Source organism: Camelus ferus, chromosome 2 (genome assembly GCF_009834535.1).
Source record: "Camelus ferus isolate YT-003-E chromosome 2, BCGSAC_Cfer_1.0, whole genome shotgun sequence".
Taxonomy (NCBI): Eukaryota; Metazoa; Chordata; class Mammalia; order Artiodactyla; family Camelidae; genus Camelus; species Camelus ferus.
This window is the reverse complement of record NC_045697.1, coordinates 52795682-52816715: the sequence shown is the minus strand read 5'-3', so window position 1 is coordinate 52816715 and position 21034 is coordinate 52795682. Positions and strand designations below refer to the sequence as shown.

General features: G+C 38.5%; 1 protein-coding gene and 1 long non-coding RNA gene across 2 annotated transcripts in view; one reads left to right on the top strand and one right to left on the bottom strand.

The window, feature by feature from the left end:
• Positions 1-3936: 3936 nt before the first annotated feature.
• Positions 3937-19340, bottom strand: LOC116657148. Its single transcript, XR_004312174.1, has 3 exons — positions 18860-19340; positions 4856-4906; positions 3937-4593 (listed from the first exon to the last, which is right to left on the bottom strand). It is a non-coding gene; the product is annotated as an uncharacterized LOC116657148 (long non-coding RNA).
• Positions 19341-19487: 147 nt separating this feature from the next.
• Positions 19488-21034, top strand: part of MOB1B (MOB kinase activator 1B) — a 54609-nt gene continuing 53062 nt past the window's right edge. Inside the window, exon 1 of the mRNA XM_032458471.1 lies at positions 19488-19720. Coding sequence (XP_032314362.1) covers positions 19707-19720 — 14 coding nt within the window. The 5' untranslated portion in view covers positions 19488-19706. The remainder of the gene's footprint in view (positions 19721-21034) is intronic.

Sequence of the window (21034 nt, the reverse complement as noted above, 5' to 3'; positions counted from 1 at the left end):
TTATCTGATTTAGAGCATGGACTGTCTCCTGGAGGACAGTGCCACAGCTGCACAAGCTATGCCTACATCACTTAGCCAGTGCTATCTGTGATTCTTCAAAAAGCCATCCCACTATTCTGTCAAGCCAGTGGTGTTATGAAGGGGGGCAGGGTAAGTGAATTCTATGAGCATAGTCCCCTCATTTCTATGGAAAGACTTCCTTTGTCAGAAGTGATAGTATACAGAATACCATGACAATGGATAAGGCACTCCATAAATCCATGGATGGTGGTTTTGGTACAAACTTCACGTGCAGAGAAGGAAAATCTATAGATAAAGTAAGTATCTATTCCTTTGAGAACAAAGTACTGCCCCTCCCATGATGGAAATGGTCCAACAAAATAAATCTGCCCCCATATAGCTGACAGATCCCCCTCAGAGAGTGGTTCTGTATAAAGAATTCAGGTCTTGTTTTTGTTTTTTTGTTTGTTTGTTTGTTTTTTTTGCTTTAGCAGTGAAACCACATCTCAACAGCAGCTACAATAGGAATCACTATCTGAGTTTATAACAATCCACTCATTCTCCAAAATTCATCTGTCTTCTACAGACTCTCCCTAACCCTTATTTTACTACCCAGTATATGATGCTTTACAGGTGGATTTTTTTTCTTCTTAATGTTGGTACAGGCATCTTCTTAGATGTGAACACTTTCAGAATATTATCAAAACTAGAAAGAAAATAGGAAAATTGGAGAGCATTTTTCTTTAAAGCATTACTTTGGGAACCTCAGTCATAAAGGAAAAAGCAAGTACTTCTATCTATACATGTATAATGATAGTTACCATTGTTGCTGTGTACTTATTCACAACAACCTACAAGCTAAATACTAATTCCATTTGTTACATTGGAAAACTGAGATGCAGTGAAATTAAGTGACATGGCCCAGTCTCACAGCTAGCAGCACAGAGCAAGGTCTTAAGCCAGATATCTCACCCCAAACTAGTTCTCTATACACTATACCATATTCCAACAAATGAGATTATGTTCTTTATTCTCTTTCCAGAATACAAATTGCTCTAGAATTACCTGACATAATTTTATTCTTAAAAGGGTTATTATTAAGTAAGAGGATAATGAGAATTGTTAAAATGTCTTCAAGCCCTTTAAACTTTCTTTCTTAACATGCATTTTGAATTTCATAAATACTTTTATAGTGTTTACCTCTTCCATATTTTCTCTTCTTTTAGGTAATTAAGGAGGAAAATGATAATAATTGTTGCAAAACCTAATCAATTCTTCTGAGTATAATATCTATGAAAAAGGTTCGAAAATCTGCAGTTCCTTATTTGGATGTTAGTAATTATTATTTATTGACTTGCCCCATCCTTCTCTGTCATATGACTGCTATGAGTCAATATTTTTAGAAATATGAAATTTTCTGTCTGAAAGTTGGTTTCATTTGCCCAGATCTGAATATAAGGTAGAGTCTGATTTGTAGTAATGTTGATATAATCCATTAGTATGTGATTTTGTGAAAGTAATCTGCTATGAACTAATAACAATGGCATTTCATTAAAAAATTAAAGTGCTATTTCTTTATAGGAATGTAGAGACAGTTTCATATTTAGCTAGTTGTGGGCCTGATTTTTCATTGACTTACCAAGGTGTTTTAGGAAAGTAAAACTGAGGGCAGTTTTATGGAGTATTAATCCTAAGTACATGGAACTCACTTAATTATTGCTTCATGGTCACTGGTCAATTTTTCAGAAAGTAAAACTCATACACTAAATAGATTTTATTACAAAATACACTCTTCAGCAAGTGAATAGAATTATATTAATATATTGAAAAGTAAAAAGTTGTAACAAATACCAATGAATTAAAAAGAAAAAAAAAGTAATTTATCTGCTTTTCTCCTTTCAGTGTAACATTTGATAGGAAGATGGCTAGATTCATCAGAATTAAGAAATAAACCAGTTTTGTTTTGCTTCTAGTTTGTTATTTATATTCAAAAAAGCATATTGGAGGCTGGGGGAATGAGGGAAATAGGTGGGGTTACAAAGGAGTAGTAAAGTTTATCTTAGTTTAATAAAATCTATAATTACACTTATTTTTAAGTTACAAATCTGATTAGTACTTATCTGCTTAAAAATCCCCCATGGGTCCCCACTGCTCATCAGGTCCAGCTCAGACCATTACCAAGGCTACAAAACTGGTCTGGTTCCAACCAGATCTGAACAGCCTCAATTCCTACTGATCTGTGCTATGCACTTATGCTCCAGCTGTACAGAACTTGAAAGTCTTTTCTGAACAGAATCTTCTTGTTAAAATTTTCTTTTTTTCATATTATAAAAAGAAAACATGGTCCATCAGAACAAAGCTGAAAAGAAAAAAAATTAAGATAATTCCCATAATCTCACCACAGTTAATGAAGTAGTGTTTTACTTTGAAAATGGAGGAATAAGGTCACAAGTCGAGGAATGGAGGCCACCTCAAGAAGCTAGAAAGCAAAGGAAATGGGTTCTCCCCTAGAGGCTCCAGAAGGAACATAGCCCTGATGACAACCTGATTTTAGCTCAGTGAGATCCACTTTGGATTTCTGCCCTCCAGATTGTAAAATAATAAATTTGTGTTCTTTCAAGCTGCCAGGCTTGAGGCAATTTGTTATGATAGCAATAGGAAATTGATATAATACCTAATGAAATGTACAGCTCAGCAGAAGAGCATAACACATGCCCATTTAAAAATGTATTTCAGCAAAAAATTAACAAATGGGACCTAATTAAACTTAAAAACTTTTGCACAGCAAAGGAAACCGCAAGCAAAACAAAACAACAACCTACAGAATGGGAGAAAATATTCACAAATGATATGACTGACAAAGGTTTAATTTCCAGAATATATAAAGAGCTCATGTAACTTAATAACAAAAAAACAAACAACCCAATCCCAAAATAGGCAGAAGACCTAAACAAGCAATTCTCCAATGACAACATACAAATGGCCAATAGGCACATGAAAAAATGCTCAATATTGCTAATTAGCAGAGAAATGCAAATCAAAACTACAATGAGGTATCACCTCACACCAGTCAGAATGGCCTTCATTAAAAAATCCACAAACGATAAATGCTGGAGAGGGTGTGGAGAAAAGGGAACCCTCCTACACTGTTGGTGGGAATGTAGTTTACTGCAGCCATTATGGAAAACAGTATGGAGATTCCTCAAAAAGCTAAAGATAGATTTACCATATGATTCAGCAATCCCACTCCTGGGCATATATCTGGAGGGAATTCTAATTCGAAAAGATACATGCACCCCAATGTTCATAGCAGCACAATATACAATAGCCAAGACATGGAAACAAACTAAATGTCTATCAACAGATGATTCAATAAAGAAGATGTGATATGTTTATACAATGGAATACTACTCAGCCATAAAAAATAAAATAATGCCATTTGCAGCAACATGGATGGATCTAGAGATCATCATTTTAAGTGAAGTAAGCCAGAAAGAGAAAGAAAAATACCATATGGTATCACTCATATGTGGAATCTAAAAAAAAGAAAAAAAGAGGACACTAATGAACTCATCTACAAAACAGAAACAGATTTGCAGACATAGTTAACAATGGTTACCGGGGAAAAGGAGGGTGGGAAGTTTGAGATTTGTAAATGTTAGCCACTATATATAAAAACAAATTTTAAAAAATAGCACAGGGAACTTCAGTCAATATCTTATAATAACCCTTAATGAAAAAGAATATCAAACAGATTATATGTATGTATATGCATGACTGGGACATCATGCTGTACACCAGAAACTGACACATTGTAACTAACTTCACTTAAATGAAAAATAAAATAAAATAAAAAAATAATAAAAAGCAAAAATTATTTCAGCATTAAAATCCAATGATTATATTTAGACCTATATTTTTCAAGGGAGTGTATTTTGGAAGTTTCACATTGCTATAAAAATTTTATAGGTAGTATTTTATGATGACATTGGGTTACAAATTAAAAGCAAAAGCTGATTTATAATACGGCTGCACATCACTGAGACGTGATCTCAATGAGGGTAGGAACCGTACTGATTTTGTTTCCTACTATACTTCTTGTACATATAGAGTGCTGGGCACATGGTAAATGTGCATGAAATGAAGTGAATGAATGAAATCAGATTCTTAAACATTTGCATGAATGAAACATTACATGAATACCTATGCATGGGTAATTACACATTATTGCACCATTTTAATTAGTACACATACAAAAGTGGGCTTTTCTCTGCCACCAGTGTTAGAGGCAAATTCGAGCTCTCTGACCTTTTTTTGCTATACACACATATGCAAGAACAATAAAAAAAAGAAGTTGTAGTACAGAAGAGAAATATATATCAATGAAAGCATAAACTGACAAAAGGGCAATTTCTAACAGGTGTTCTAGAGCTCAGTAGCTTTTCTGAAGCTGTGAGCTCTGCTCCTTTGACAAGGTATACACATTTATCATTTCAGCCATTTAACACTGTGAAGCAGTTTGTAGCACAAACACTGTGGTAGGTTCACTGAGCCAGTTAGTGTCTCTCTCCTTCAGATGGATGAGCTCAAGTGCTGAAAAACAGATTATGACTTCCAGATTATTGCCACTCCAGCACCTCACTGACTACTTAGAGAAACTTGTGTTCAGGTTAATTGCATTAATTCAAATAAAGCTGTTTGACAAGAGGCAATTTTACTAAATACAATATGATGGAGAACCAAGAAGTGAACAATAACAAAAAATATTTTTCCCATAAAAGACATTACAGAAACCATAGCTATTCATTCATTTCCTCCTTCTATTTTAGACATAAATATTAGTAAGTTTACTTACCTGGTTTCCAGCACAGATAAGAAATAGTAAATTAGCAGCAACAAGATGGCACTGCAAGAAAATAGCACGAAAAGAAGTGATAAGAAGTCATAAGCATGGCTGTTGAGAGCAGCAGGAGGATACAGTAAAATGACCAGAGAAGCATGACCTGGGACACTGATTCCATATCAATAGTTCAAGTTCAGCTTTACCATTTCCTAATTGGTGATCTCAGTTTCCCCATCCAAATAACGAAGATAATAATAGTACTTACCATGTGGTGGAAGGGATCTTATTAGATACAGCAAGTAAAAAAATTTTTTAAAGTATTTGGACAAAGTAAGTGTTAAGTAAATGCTACATGTTTTTCTTTTATTAATTTTATTATTACCACTTATATATGTCATGTAACCTTAGGAAAGCTACTCAATCTCTCTGAAACTCATTATCCTACTTTGTTACATATGATTCTAACAATAATCAACTAAGAAAATATATATGGAAGCTATTTTTAAGCTGCTAAATAAAAAATAAATTTCTAAAGGAACAAATCATCCTTTACCCTTTTGTATCCCCAAAGAGCTATAGTGAAATGGACCAAAAAAGGTTAATGGTGGTCATAATAATCTTGAATCATCAAAAATACATTTAATTAATTTCATTCATGTAGTCAACTAATATTTATTAAGATGCCTCAACATACCATGTGCTGGACCAGACTACAGTCTGATCAACCCTCGGACTTCTCAGTCTGATACAGAATAGTTCAGATACTTCAAACATAATATGATAAATACTGTAACAGACCACAGAAGTAGAAGAGAAAGTACTATGAGGGGATGATGCAGGGAAATTATAGTTGAATTATGTGGGTATTAAAAGCTCAGAAGGCATTTACCTCTGGAGAAGAAAACATTCCTGTTGGTTATGGAGGGGTAAAAAGGCATGGTGTGTTTGGGAAATTATGGAAAATGCAGGTATGTCCTGGGGATAAGGCAGACTAGAGAGAAGCCTGAAAATAAAAGCAGGGCCTTGTATGACTTACTAAGGGGTTTGACTGATATCTGGAATTGGGGGGGGGTTGTTGCAAGAAATAGGAAAACACACACACACACACACATATCACACAGTTTGCAGGATTCACAAAATTAGCAAGAAGTGGAAGATAAAGATCTGAAAAACAGAAAAAAACAAGGTGCTCCTTCAGGTTAAAAAAAAGAAAGTCAATAGTTGCTTTTAAATTATAAATAGACTGGCTAGGAGGCCACCTCCACACACGTGGGATGCTTCTGCAGGTTCGCGTGAGTAGATCTCAGCGTCCCTTGGTTCTGTATAACCACCTGCAGGGTCAATGCCCTGGGCAGGAAGATCCAATTCCTCCCCCCTTCAGTGTCCGTAGTAAAAGATGGGCACCGAGTCCTACTGAAACCATACACAACAGCAGATTTTCCAAAAATAGGAAAAGGAAGTTGGGTAACAGCAATAACAAAAACAAAAATAAGCCCACAAAAACAATTCTGGCAAGCAACAACAACAACCAAAAAACCAATGCAGAATTTTAAGTCGGTAGTGACAAGATCAGATTCACGTGTTTAACAGAAGATGGCTATGAAATGACTTAAATGATGCAAAACAAGACACATTGAAAAATAATTCTCCTTCCTATTTATACTCCCCAGGTTGATATTTTCCCTTCCCAATGACATTTTTACAGTTTTCTTGTATAATCAAGGACATATATATTTCTATGTATTTTATCATTTTAGTTGCTGGACAGATGGGATGTTGTGTTTTGTATATTAATTTTTTTTACTCAGCCACTCTAATGAATTATTTTATTGCTTATAATAGTTTTTCAGTTGATTCTCTTTGGATAATTGATTTGCCTGGTATGGTAGGCAGAATAATAACCCCCATATCTTAATCCTTGGAACTTATAACTATTGACGAAGGCTGTCTCCTTATCAAACTGTAGTCGGCCTCTTCTGATCCATCTTTTCAAGTAGGCTTCAACCTTTGGGCTGACATGTTTGTCTGCACTGCCCAGTTTTAGCAAGAGTTCTTTTAAGTCAGTTTAGACACAACCCGCACCCTTGATAACTAATCACCCTCTATATCTGATTCCTTATCCTCCACCATCCCCCAGGTGATATCTGATCACCCTGGACTGCCTTTAGCAGAAATCCCCTTCTACCCTTGATTTTTCTTCCAGTAACTTCTCACCCACTGATCTCCACCTTGTTCCTTGGCTATAAATCCCCACCTGTCCATGTTGTATTCAGAGTTAAACCCAGAGTTAAACTTCTATACTGAGTTCTCTTTTCCCCCATTGCAGTAGCTGAATAAAACCTGCTTTCACTGATTTAACACAGCTCTGATTTTTCTTTGACACTGTGTTGTTGCTCTACGTAGCAAAAGGATTTTGCAATATTATTAAATTAAGGATTTTGAGATGGGGTATTATCTTGGGTTAACTGGGTGGGTCCAATGCAATCACAAGGGTCCTTAAAAGATAGAAGAGAGAGGCAGAAGAGTGAGAGAATGAGATGTAATGACAGAAGCAAAACCTGGAGTGATACAAGGCCAAGAGCAAGGATTGTGAGCAACCTCCAGGAGCTGGAAAACGTCAAGGAATGAATTCTTTTCCCCTACAGTCTTCAAAAGAAACATAGCCCAGTAAAACCCATCTGGACTTCTAACCCTCAGAACTATAGGGTAATAAATTTATGTTGTGTTAATACACTAAATTTGTGGCAATTTGTTATAGCAACACTAGGAAATTAATAACCCAGTCTTTCAAATACTTCCCTCCCTCTTACTTTTTTAAAATAAATAATAGATACTGTTTTTCTGTATCTTTGCTTTTATCTCTTACTAATAATTTGAAAGATCATCCAAAATCAGTTTATATGAATGTGCCTCATCTATTTAATAGCTGTAAAACATTCTATTTATGTATTTTTCCCCGTTTTAAAAAATTGTGTTGTGATCTTTTCTTATTGAATTAAAAGAGCTGCTTATAAAGCAAAGAAATAAGGACTACCTCTGTAATATGCTGTAAATATTTCCCCTAATTTATCCATTTAAATATTTTGTTATTAATATCTTCACTATTGGCAAATTATTTTTCATTTATCGGATTTCTCAATATCTGCTGTGAATATCTGTTTGGATTTGGATTCTGGAGTTATGTCAAGCTTGAAGGGTTTTCTCCCTAATGAGGTTATTAGAAATTCTTCAGTGTTTTTTCTAGCATTTTTATGACTCAATTTTTATGTGTAAAATTTTGATCCACTTACAATATAATTTGGCATAAGAAATTTAAGTAGTGATCCAAGATTTTTCAGATGGCTATCCAGTTGTCTCATCATCATTTACTGAATAATCTATTTTTCTTGTATTAATTTTATATGTTTTTTGTTTCTGTTCCTTCTGTTCCATTGATCTAGCTTTCTTTGCAAATTTTTAAACATTGTAATTTTATAATGTTTTAATAACTGGTAAGCTGACCAGCTCTCACTACCTTTATTTTTTAAATTTTTGGTTAAATTTTTTACTAAACTTGCACATTTAAGTTTTTCTGAAAATTCTTTTTTTTTTAATCTCCATCTGTGGGTTTATTTGTTGGGTAGAGAATTGCATTAAATTTACAGTTTAATTAGGGAGCACTGATGTATTCACATGTTCCATTTACTTAAATCAACTTCTTGATGTGTGCAAAAACACACTATGTAGTGTGAAATGACATTCATTTAGGTTATGAAACACATTATTAATCAATCATGGAGACCAAGCGCATTCTCCCTACAAGCTGGCCAGTGGCCTCTAATGTGGCCCAGGTAAACGGTTTTGTCCAAAAATAGATGAATTATTGGCTAAGTCAATCATCATCCCCATCCTGGCAATTTGAATTACAAATGCAGAAATAATTAGCCAGTTGGGAGCAGGATGGAAGAAAGTAGAAACATTTAATATAGCAAGGTCACACCAATGCAGAGCATAATAAGGTTTGTGAATTCTATTGCTGAGTACTCCAGAGCCGTCTTGAGTCTAGAGTCAATCACCAGTTCTCCTTGAGACTTACTTGGATTAAGGCACCAGTTTTAAGGTTTGTTTGACATTCACTCCCCATTGTTGTTCCATGAGTGTTTGCATAATAAACTCTACTATGAATGACTAGTTGAGTAGATTTATTATTCTTTTTAAAAAGACCCTTCCAAGAAAAGATATCTTAACAATTACCTATCAGTTTACAAACCAGTTTACAGTGCTTTCACTTACCTCATTTAATCTATCAACAACCCAGTAAACTAATGAACTTCAGAGATAAGGGTTTTTTGGCATCATTGCAAATCATTGAAAGCAAACAACTTACAAGGCTGAACAACCTAAGGCTGAACTTTCATTAAAGGCATGGGATAACTTTCAGAGACAAATTTCTTTTAACATGCTCTGAACATGGTTGGGTGTGAATGCGAGGTCCCAAACTGCTGTAGCCAATTCACCACAAAGCAGAGGATGAAGCTGGCCAGACTCAAGGGAACTGTAGAAAAATGGAGCTGGAGCCCCAGAATTAACATCACTCAGAGACCTCCCAATCTCTGAACTTCATTTCTGCAAGCCGATAGATTTCCTCCTAATTTCAACCATTTGAGGTTATAGTCTTTTGCCGTCTGTTACTGAAAACATACTAAGTGATATGGCATCAGTTACATTTTTACATTTACATGCATTCAAAAAGCAGGGACTAGAGCCTTGGGAGAAGGGAAGAGCACCCTGCTTTGGGAGGCAGGGGTATAAGAAGTCTGGACAAAAGATGTTGCCTGTCAGCTCATGGGTGTGTGTGCAGAGGGAGGTGTTGGGTGGCAGACTGGAAGAGAAGGCAGGAGAAGAAAAAGGAAGTAAAAAAAAAGGGGGGGGGTTAAATTTCATGCACTTACTAGTCTAGCCCCTTCTAAGTTGTTTGAGTATTTTCAGCTTTGATAGGAAACTTAGAATATAGTCCAAAACCTGCAACTAAAAATACTACTCTCTGATTTTTAGAATTAAATTTCAAATAGCACTGTCTTAGAGCAGTGTTTCCCAAACTTCAGTTTCTCCCATTATATGTTGAAATGGTTGTCATATCTAAATATAGTTTTTATCTGATATTTTCCTCTAAATCAGTGGTTCTCAATCAGGGGTGATTCTGCCCCCAGGAGAACATTTGGCAATGTCTGGAAAGTTTTTTGTTTGTCACAACTGGGAGCTACTGGCGCCTAGTGGACAGAGGGCAGGGATACTCCTAAACATCCTACAATACACAGCACAGACTCTAATAAAGAATTATCTGGCCCATAACGTTAGCAGTATCAAGGATGAGAAATCCCGATTTAAATCAGTTCACTTTCTTTTAAATTTCACAAAAACATTTATTGAGCAACAGTGTATCTTAAATATTTTTCTTTTTTAAAAATTATTTTTCTAAGTGCTTAACACACAACATCTCACTGAATCCACACACCAAACTTATGTGATAGCTAATACCATTAAACTTATTTTACAGGGGAGGAAACTGAGGGTTGATTAACTTGCCCAAGGTCAAACAGCTAGAAAGTAGCTGAATCTGGACGGTATGATGCTGGAGATCCTGAGCTTAACCAATAGGCCTTAATTTGTATCACCACTACAAATGAAAACCAGCATCACGTGCCTTCTGCAGTAGAAGAACATAAATAAATTCAAGTAAGGGCAAACATTATTAAGCTCTACCTAGATATTACTGCCTGCTGACATCTCTGGGTCTAATTCTTAGAAAGGGAAACAAAGTATTAGAAAGGTGTTTAAGACATACTAGCATCAAACCAAGATTTCCTTCCTGATACAATCAGAAGAAACGAAAATGAATTTAAAGCGGGCAAATTTCTTATTATGTAACTCAATGTTATATAATGCTGTGTTTCCGTTCTACTTAAAATCCCAACTCTTCAACCATATAAAGCTCTAGGATGTTTTGATTCCCCACTAATTAGGTAAATCTAGGTTCAAATTCTGGATCTGATACCACGTATATTAGATGTGATTTAATATCCTCATCCAGAGAACTGGGCCAATAACATCTGCCTCCTAGGGGTGTGTTGAGAATTAAATGAGATATAAAGAGTCTTGCAAGATTACTGGCAGAAAATCACACAATAGAAAATAAATATTAGTTTCTCTTATTTCCTGAAGATCCTGTGATCTATTTCCAGCACTGGCTTAGATTCTCACATTCTTCCATGATTACACAAGTTCTCTGAGGGCCATGGCAGGACAGGCAGCAACAGTTGGCTCCAGAGTATCACAGGGAACAAAGAGCTGCTTTATCCAGAGTAATCACTGAGGCCTCCTGGGAGGAACTGGCCTTTTGAGTCATGCTGTGTAGCCACCCCCTCCCCCCATCCCCACTCCTGTGAAGGCTATTGATGATCTAGGGAAGATTTATGGAATTGGCAAGCATGACAGCCCTGAGATAGTGACTCTGATAGATGACACAGGTCGCTGGAGGTTGCCAGGGGGAGGAAAGAAGAAGGGGAGAAAGGGGAGGCTTTGCTCCTGAGAACAGTGTTGTGGGTCAATCCTAATTTCTTTGCACACACACACCTACTCCAATTTTAGACCCGCCAAGTGACCATGCAGCCATTGAGTCTATGGCTAAAGGCTGTACTTTAAATATTCACAGCACCTCCTGTAGGACTGGGTTTGTGAGACTCTGTGATATCAACTAAAGCAGAGTTCAAACGAGCATTGGAACTCCTGTCTGCTTTTGTCTTGATACTGTGACTCCAGAATTTCCTCCCTACTTGATTCTTGATACCTTTATTCTTTTAAAATATTCCTTTAATAAGGCTTGGGATTTCATGTCATGATTAGGGATAATTAAAATGCAAATACAACTAGAGAGTTAATACATTGACAAACTCAGAATATCTCCTCCTCATTAGAATGTAAACTTCTTGGGGTAGAGACTTAGTTTTGTACCCTAGTATATCCCCAAAGCTTAATAAATATTTAAGTCAAATGAACGAGAGTTCATAATAAGGTATAAATCATTGCAGCAGTTAACATTTCCTTTACCTACACGTGTAGTTTTTCATGCCTCTGGGCTTTATATATGCTCCATCATCTTTCTGCAATACCTTGTGTCTGCCTCTTACGTCTCTATCACCTTCCTTACCTGGAGAAAATCTACTAACCCTTTAGGACTTGCTTTTTGGGTAAAACTCTCTCTGATCCAATCTTCCTCCTCAAATTAACACTCACTAGCTGGGTTCCTATAGCCCTTTCCGTATAATCCTGTTACAAGAGGGATGATTTCATGCTGTAATTATGTTATTTATATGTGAATCTCTGCCACTAGAAACCAGCTCCTTGAGGGTTGTAATGTTGTGTATTTCTTTTGTACCATCACCCTTACCATGGGTAACTGGTTCATGGTAGATCTTCAATGAATGTTACTGACTGAATGTTGTAAATGGTCCCTAATTCTGCAGGGTTCCAGGGCGATCTCAGATAGATCCTTCATAAGGAGTGCATTAGAAGATCGCCTCCTTTAAAAGTTCTACTTTGGATAGGAAATTTTCCTGCCCATTGTGGTTTTATTTTACTAAATCCCTTTGTCCTGTACTCAAAAGGAATGACTGGTGTGGAAACACAGAATACAAACTATAAATAAGGGATCTGGATATTCTGGGTCAGATATTTCAGGGTGGGACTGAGTATCTTGGTCTCCTTCCCTATAGATGCTTCCTGGTTGCCCTGATGCCAAACAACCTTAAGGACAGTGATCTGGGAGAGTTGGAATATTTCTCCTGAGGGAAAACAAATGGTTTGACTATGGGGCCAGATTCCTGTTGGTTCAGGACAGGGGAATTATACCATGTAAAGCAGTAGCTCGTGTCTCCAGCTCTAAGAGGACTGTGGCTTGTTCAGGTTGTGACTATGACAACAATGGAAAACATAAGAGAGATGCCAAGAAGAGGGTGCGGTAACAGCCATGAGCAAGAGAGAACAAATGGCCAAGACTAGGGACTGCCTAGGGTCCCCGGAGTCCAGTGGTTACACAGGCAGGGATTCAAGACTTGACTTCCACATTTCATTACTTACATTGATGCAAACCAGACTGCTCATAAGGTGACCCTTTGCATTCATCCATTCTGCTGTAAGTTACACTGAGGAACGGAATGGAGATGGGGGAGGCAGCCTAACTACCTAGGGCACAACCCAAAGGGTTGCAGGGCTTGAGAACAGGCACAATTTAATTAAGCCAACAGTGAATTTGTGTGGGTGAAAGTAACAGCTGCTGATTCTTAGGGTATTTTTAAGTTGCAGCCAGTTCGGATACTCTCTCTGCCTATATATGGTCCTTCATGCTAAGGACCTCATGGAGATGGGTGGGCTAAAAACATAGACTCCTTGAAACTACACCATCATCTCCTGGTCTTTGACAGCACGTCAGCAGCCTGCTCTCTGGGAAACTTCAGCAAGGTTAGAAATTAAGCCTCTCATCTGACATGCTCAGACCCCTCCATCCCCCACCCCTACACCCACCACACTGTTGCTAGGCTTTTTTTTTTCAGATTAAAGGAGAGACGTATTTGTTTAGTCCCCATATTCTTTCAAGCTGCTTAGTTACCACATCTTGTGCACAACGCACACTCCAGGCAAACACATTTAAGAGCACAGCAGATTTAAGCAGCAAGCAAGACTTGCAGATTGAGCCCCCTGAGCCCGTGTGCTATATGAAGCAAACCAAAACACAGCTGCTGGAGTTAATTTTAGGCTTTCTGACCTTGGCAATGTCCTATCAATTGGGGAAAAGCAGCTCTGAATAGTTTCAAAAAGGAGTCTTTCTCCTCCTTCCCCCCTGCAGCTGACTGGAAAAGTGGCTACATGGTTTAAGTTTAGTGGGAAAAACAATTAATTAAAAACAATAGTAAACTTGTCAGATCAAGAAATTCAACACTTACTGAGCAAGTGCAAGGTCTATGCAAGAAATCTTTTAGGATATTGTCCCATAAACCTAGATCCTCAAAATTATACTCAAAGTAGCACCTTCTGAAAAGTTCTAAAAGATTGGCTTCTCAAAAACAAAAATGAATTTCTGTATCACAGTGCTTCAAGACAACGAAAGCGTTTGGCAATGATGAGAGGGGAAGTACAAGCTTTATTAAACTATGTTGTTTATATATATAACATGAATTTAAACGCCAGGAGTAAATACATACTATTCATTTCTGAATGCACAGGATCCAATTCTCTGACCATCAAAATATGCGAGGCACCTGTAAAACACTCACATACAACATGGACTTTCCTTCCTGACAATTTCTTACTCAATTTCTAATTTTGCTTTTGTTTGATTGCCTGTATTTCCCAATGATCTACAGATTCATGATGGCAGGGTATATCCTTGTTTTTTGCTCACAGAGGCCCATAACAGACAATAAATACTTGTTGAGTGGGTAATGAATGATTTGCACCTCATCATTCTCTTACTTCTAGCATTCTCATGCCCAAACTTCATTCTTAAAGGAATGAACAGCTTGAAGGGAAGGGTAGGGGTTAGGTTTGGGATCAAGGGAAGATCCTTCTTCCACTGTAACATTATTAAATAAAAAGCTTTGTGCTTTGATGCTTTATGGCTTTTAGTGACAAATGAATGCAGAGAGACACCAAGCCTCATGAACCAACATTTAATACTTTCATTCTTTTCTATGACATTAAAATAATATGTCCTTGAGGAGCATTTATAATTATTCATTTGTTTGTAGTTAATGAAGATACAGAATTAAAATCTAAAGAGCACTGATTAAGGATCAAGATGAATTGCTAGCTATGTGAAGTGGAATTGTGTAGCATGCCAAAATTCATTTAGAATATATTCATTCTAATTTAGGTCATCCTGGGAAGAGGGGAAGGAAATGGGCTGTACTGAATTCAGATTGTACTTACTAGCTATGTGATCTTGAGCAAGTTACGTACATAACCTCTCATCACTAGCTTCCCTGTCTATACAAGAGGGAAATAACACCTGATATCAATACCTCAGGGGCAGTGCAAGGAATAAATGAAAGGGGTAAAATATACGAAAAGCCTAGCAGAGTGACTGACCCATATTCAGTCAATGATAGCTAAAAAATTCAGTCAATGATAGCTAAAAAGAAATATTCAGTCAATGATAGCTAAAAAAATGAAAATACTATTATGTAATAAACTAATTAGAAGGACCAATTACCACATCAATCTAGATATTATGTAACCAAAACAGTCCTGCACAACAGAACGCGTTTTATCAGGTTACTAAGGATCTGCTGCCCAGGTATACTTTATCTAGTGTTTGTTGTTCAGGTATCTATTCTTTCAGAGTCAGATCACATTTCTGAATCAGAAAAGAACAGCTACCCAAGAAATAACTGAGGCTCAGATTTAGCCACAGGGTTTGAATCCAGCATTTCTTCTCTCTGGCATTCGGAGCATTTGCTTTGAGTTTTACAGATAAAAGAACACCTTTTTAGATACAGGCAGAAAAAGCCGGAGAATGTGAGGGCAAGGAAAGAACTCTTTAGTCTCAAAATTCATCTTCTATATCAACATTTGAATATTTGAATTCTTATTAATAATAACACTTTTCCTCGGCCTTTTCAGAATGAGACCTGTTATTTGCTCACTTTCTTTTCCTTATAGAAAATTTCAAAACTAAACAAAAGCAGACAGCACAGTATAATGATCCTAACGTGCTCATCACCTGGCTTCAACAATTATTACTCACAGCCAATCTTGCTTCCTCTACACTCCTACTTCCTTTCCTCTCACACATTATTCTGAAGCAAATCCCAGTATTATTTCATCTGTAAATATTTCAGTACATATTTCTAAAAAATAAGGGCTCTTATAAAAACATAGCCACAACATCATCACCGCAATTAATAATCACTCCTTAGTAACATCAAATATCCAGTGTTTAAATTTTTCAATTGTCTATAAATGACATTTATAACAAATAACTATTTGTTGTTATTCTTTTTCAGATTGCTTGTTTGAATCAGGGATGCAAATTAATCTACACATTACCGTTGGTTGATATGTCTCATATTTCTTTCGACCTCTAAGTTTCTCCTTCAGCTCTACTTTTCCCTGCAATCCATTTAGTGAAGAAATTAGATCCTGCACAGTTTCCCCAGTTTGGATTTTGCTGACTGCATCCAGGTGGTGTCATTTCACATGTTCTTTACCATATTCTTCTGTTCCCTGTATTTCTGTAAGTTGATAAATTTGATTTAAAGGCTTGACCAGATTCAGGTTCTATTTTGTTGTCAAGACTTCTTTACAGGTGATGATATATTCTTCCATCAGGATGCACATACAATGTGCTTGTCTCTCTCAGCTGTTGGTGATCAGTGTCTAGAGCCATTAATCCAGTAGGGGTTGCAAAAATGGTGATATTCTAATAATAATTCAATCATTCCTATTTCTTTTCTTTAAAACTGAAATATTTCTATAAGGAGAAATTTCCTTTCATCTGTTTGGAAACTTGGCTCTAATGGTGTCTTCTTGGGGAAGGGTAACATGTTAATTAACACATTGGAAGTGATTAATTTATGCTGTAACAAAGTATGATGAATCATTTTCCTTAAGGTTGTAGAAACCCTCACCCTGAGAGAAAAGGAGAATATAAATACAGCCAAGGGAGAGGAAGTAAATGGTGATCAGAAATTTGAAATATCTGAGAAAAGAAGACAGAACACAGATGCTTAAACGTAACACTTTGCTATGCCTGTTCTTATATGGCATATAAATTCCTATTTGGAAGCCCACCTTATGGCTCTGAATTCTACTTATTTACTTAGGAGTCCTGCATTCATCCTTCCAGTTCAGATCTCTCCCCAGGCTTTGCACAGTAGTCAAAACTCTACCTGACATGGCTATTTTGATGTCTAAAAGACATTTAAGTGTTAACATATCTAAAATGGAACTTTTAGTTTCACCTCAAAATTGTGACTCAGATTTTCCCTACTTCAATAAATGGCAGCACCACCCACCTGTTACTAAAGCCAAAAAACAGGAGTAATCTTTGAAGTCTTTTCTCCAATCCCCATAATCAATCAATCAATCAGTCACCAAGTGCTGTTGGTTTTACCTGGAGATTATTTTCTTCTATTATTAATGACACCACCCTAAACCAAGTCACAATTGTTGAGAAACAACTGAACTGTTACAACAGTCTTCTGGCTTCCCTGCTGACATGTTGGCCCCTCTAGTCCATTTTCCACAAGGGGAGTGATCTGTCTAAAATGTTAGCCAAGGATCATGAGCTGATAATTGTTGAAGCTGTGTGATGGATTTGTTATGCTAATTTCTTCCCCTTTGTATATGTTTGAAATTTTCCACATTAAAAAAATAAAATGTTATTCAGATTATTTATTTTACCTTACTATTTTACTTCCCAACTGACTTCTCGATGTTCTTCAGATAAAATCCAGATCTCTGGCTTAGGCCTGTGAGTCTCATTATATTATATCACACCACAATTTATAATTATCTTGTTTGTTTATATTTATATGTAAATATACTTACTTGTTTATTATTACAAGAAAGTAACTTAAGTGAATATCTGAAGAAAGTGAAGAATATTCATTCTATTTGTGTTATAATTCCAATTGTTTGAAAACGTGGTTAGAATACAAACTTTAATAATCTTGCTTCATAAGCAAAGATTTATCAACAAAATAAGAGTTTGATCAGGAGAGTAACTTCTTGAAATTGAAATTTTAGGAAAAGAGCGGTATGAAATATTGACTGGTGAAGCAGAAATCGGAATTAGAAATCTCTATTTGAATATACTCTCTCTTTGATTCTAAATTGCCCCAAAGTTTTGAAGTGTTGAATAATTTTAAGTGATAGCCCATTGTTTGATTTAAATGTCTAACCTCTGGAATTATATTCTCTATTATTAACATGACACTTCTCATGTTTTTAGGACCAATATATTTAAGTTTTATCAGCTGTTAATTTCAGACAATTCTCCTAATGGTATGATAAAGAAGAACTCAGCAGGTGTTTTTGCAGAGTCTGTTCTCTGCCAATCATTGTGCTGACTCAGAGTCACAGGAATTCATTTAAACTGTGTTAAACCAAAAGCACCAGTACATAAGCCAGCCTACCAAGTCAGGGAGCAGATGGAAGTTGACTGCCAGTCATGTGAAGGAAGCCCCTGGCATGACAGAATTTTAGAACTGGAAGATATCTTTGGATTGTGTAATACTAAGGCCCTCATTTTAAAGGGGCGAAACTGTTGTTCCAATAGGTTAACTGACTTACTCTTCCCAAAGTAAAAGATAATATCCTAATCTGGTAATTCAAGTCTTACTTTCAGAAAACCCTTAAGGAATTATAGAGTAAGGTAGTACCATACCAAGATCTGGAACACAGGGCTTTTATGCCATAAATCCATTCTTTTCATTATAGTAAGATAACTCTTCCTTTCCTCTCCTTCCCAGCATCTTTGGAAACTTTGGTCTTTTCAAATTACTCCAGTGACCTCTGCTGTTCCTGAGATAGCATCAAATCTTCAATAATTTCTTCTGTTTTTAAAAATGGTTTGATTTACCAACATGCCAAACTAATAGTGCATAAACTCAGCAGAGTACATTTCATATTGGCATTCTATTAGCCCAAAGTGGGTTACTAGCAGCACATATTTTAAGTTTTGTTCAGATTCTTTGAAAACTGATTTGTGGATTTGATGGGTGTTGTGAGTAAAGAAGATGGACATCTCTTTGTAAATTAATGGGTACCCAAACTGACAATGCTGTGGTAGCCTGGTCATCAGTGACAACGCTAGTTAAGCATTTGTGAGGCTCAAGTCCATTACAGCCATCCAGCACTCTGATGGACAAGACATTCTAGAAGCTAGAAAGGATTCAGTCCCCGTCATAGAGGGACTTGCATTTCATAGCTAAGGGGCCCAGGGCAAGGCTTTAGACTATTTTAAAATGCTCCACATACCTTCAATATGTCACCACAGCAGTTTTCCCAGCTGCTGACGACAGCCTGGCTTGCCTGTAGAGACAGTGATGGACCCCGACCATCTCCTAGTTCAGGGTTTTAAAATATGCCCATAACACGACAGAGACCTTGAAAACCCATTTAGATCCTTTCCTCTTTTCTGGGGGAACCACACCCAAACCATTCCAAACAGATGAAATTCCCTCCTGTTTTTATACACCTAGCAGGGAGACTCCATAACCTTTCAACTCAGCCCTCACAGTGGGCAGAACTCTGGCGGCAATTCATCCCTCACTGCAGGACTGAGCCACCCCAGAGTTGAAGCCCACTTCCTTCCTGACCGCGGAAACCCAGCTAAGCAGCTCGGAGCGCTCGGCCACGACCCCCAATCGGGTGGCCTGGTCTCCACCGGCCGGGCGGCCCCAGGGTCCTCGCGGGGCGCGGTCCGCGGCTGCAAAGGTGCTCGGAATGTGAGGACTGGGGCCGCAGCGGGAGGGGCAGGGGTGGGCGCGCGCCGCTCTCGCGAGAGCTCGCGAGGTGGGAGTAGCAAGGGACAGGGGACTGGAGGTGGAGGATCCGCGGCGGCTGTTCTCCCGGGAGCAGGCTAGCGGCCTTTTCCACGCCTCCCTTTCCTTCCCCTCCCATTGAGTGATTCAAGCCGTGCGCTTCCCACTTCCGCCCCCTCTGCCTGCCATTGGAACTAGCAAAGCCGAACAAGTTGCGGCGGCCGAACAGCCGGCGCTCCGCGCCTCCTCCCCATCCTCTCCTCCTCCTCCTTCTCCTTGCCTGGCCGCCGCCGCCCCAAGGCCTCGCGACCGCCGCGCCCGCAGCCTGCACCGCGGCCGACATGAGCTTCTTGTTGTGAGTAGTCAAGGCCCGCGCGCGCCGGCTTTGTTTGGGCGACCTGGGCCTCGGGCCCCCGCCCGGCCTCTCGCGCTGCCCGCGCCGGGCGTTCCCCCCGAGGTCTCCGGGAACCGGCCCTGAGCGTTCGCGCTGCCTGAGGGCCACCGCCTCCCCGGCCCGCTTCGAGCACGCGGGGAACCCCCCAGCTCCCAGGGAGGCTCTCTCTCCCCGGACCCCCAACCTCAGCATATGCCGCGCCGCATTTCTCCATCACCCCACCTCTCGCTCTCCTGCGTTTGTTTGCACGCTCTACAGAGATCTCACTCTCCCGCAAGACGCGTATCCGGCGTGTGCCCCGTCGCTTGTCTCCGTCTCTCCTGTTCATTGCTTTTTTTGGGGGGGGGGCGTCCCAAGCACAGAAGATAGAGCCCCTACTTTCTCCCGTCACCCAGGACCTTTTTTACTACTCCCCACGTAGGTTTTAGGAGTGGGAAGTTGGAGTGACAAGTCCTGTGGACGTAACAGTTAACGAGGCTGCTTGCGGGTCAGGACCCCCAGGTGACCGTCTGGGGTCTTGCTTCCCCAAGGTGCCCCTCCTCCCAGCATGCTCCCCTGAAGAGTGCCCACTTTATCTTCTTAGACAACCGCCAAATAGGGTCTAGGTAGTGTGCCCTAGGTTGATTAGGGAGTTGTTTTGCAAATCATTTGTAAATGCCAACTCAACGTCACATTTAGTGCTGGTCATTATTTCCCTTATCGTTCATTGCAGACGAGTTGAGGGGGATGGGCAGAAGGCTAGGATGGCCGGCGGGAGTATGGTGGCAGTAGACAAGGCTCAGGTCCTCGGTAAACAGGACCTTACACCGGGGGAATTCCTCTTTTGAAGGCTTCGTTGTGATTTACCTATGTTTAATCTGTGGTTGGAAAGCTAATAAAAACTCAGAGACTGAAACTTATCCCAAATGCTCCTTTACTGTTGTGGAGAAAATCAGTATTTAAAGATTATTTGTTTTTGTTCTAATACTCTTCTTTCCCCATCTCCTATAATATTTAGTCATCTCATTGACACCTGAAACCTGAGTATTTAATTGACCCTTCTTTTCACATGTCCATATCTAGAATATTAATCCTTTTTAGGGTGTTTAAGCAAAACTGAGCGATCTCAGAAGGCTAAACGGCAGGCGGACTTGCTAATATTTCTGATATGTACAGGGGGTGCCTGGCTTGTGTCAGCCTGCCTAACATGTTTGAGCTTGTGAAACGTTTTTCTTAGGCTGATTCTAGAAGTTGATACTGAGTTTGTCAGATAAGTAGTGCTAGATGAGAGGACTG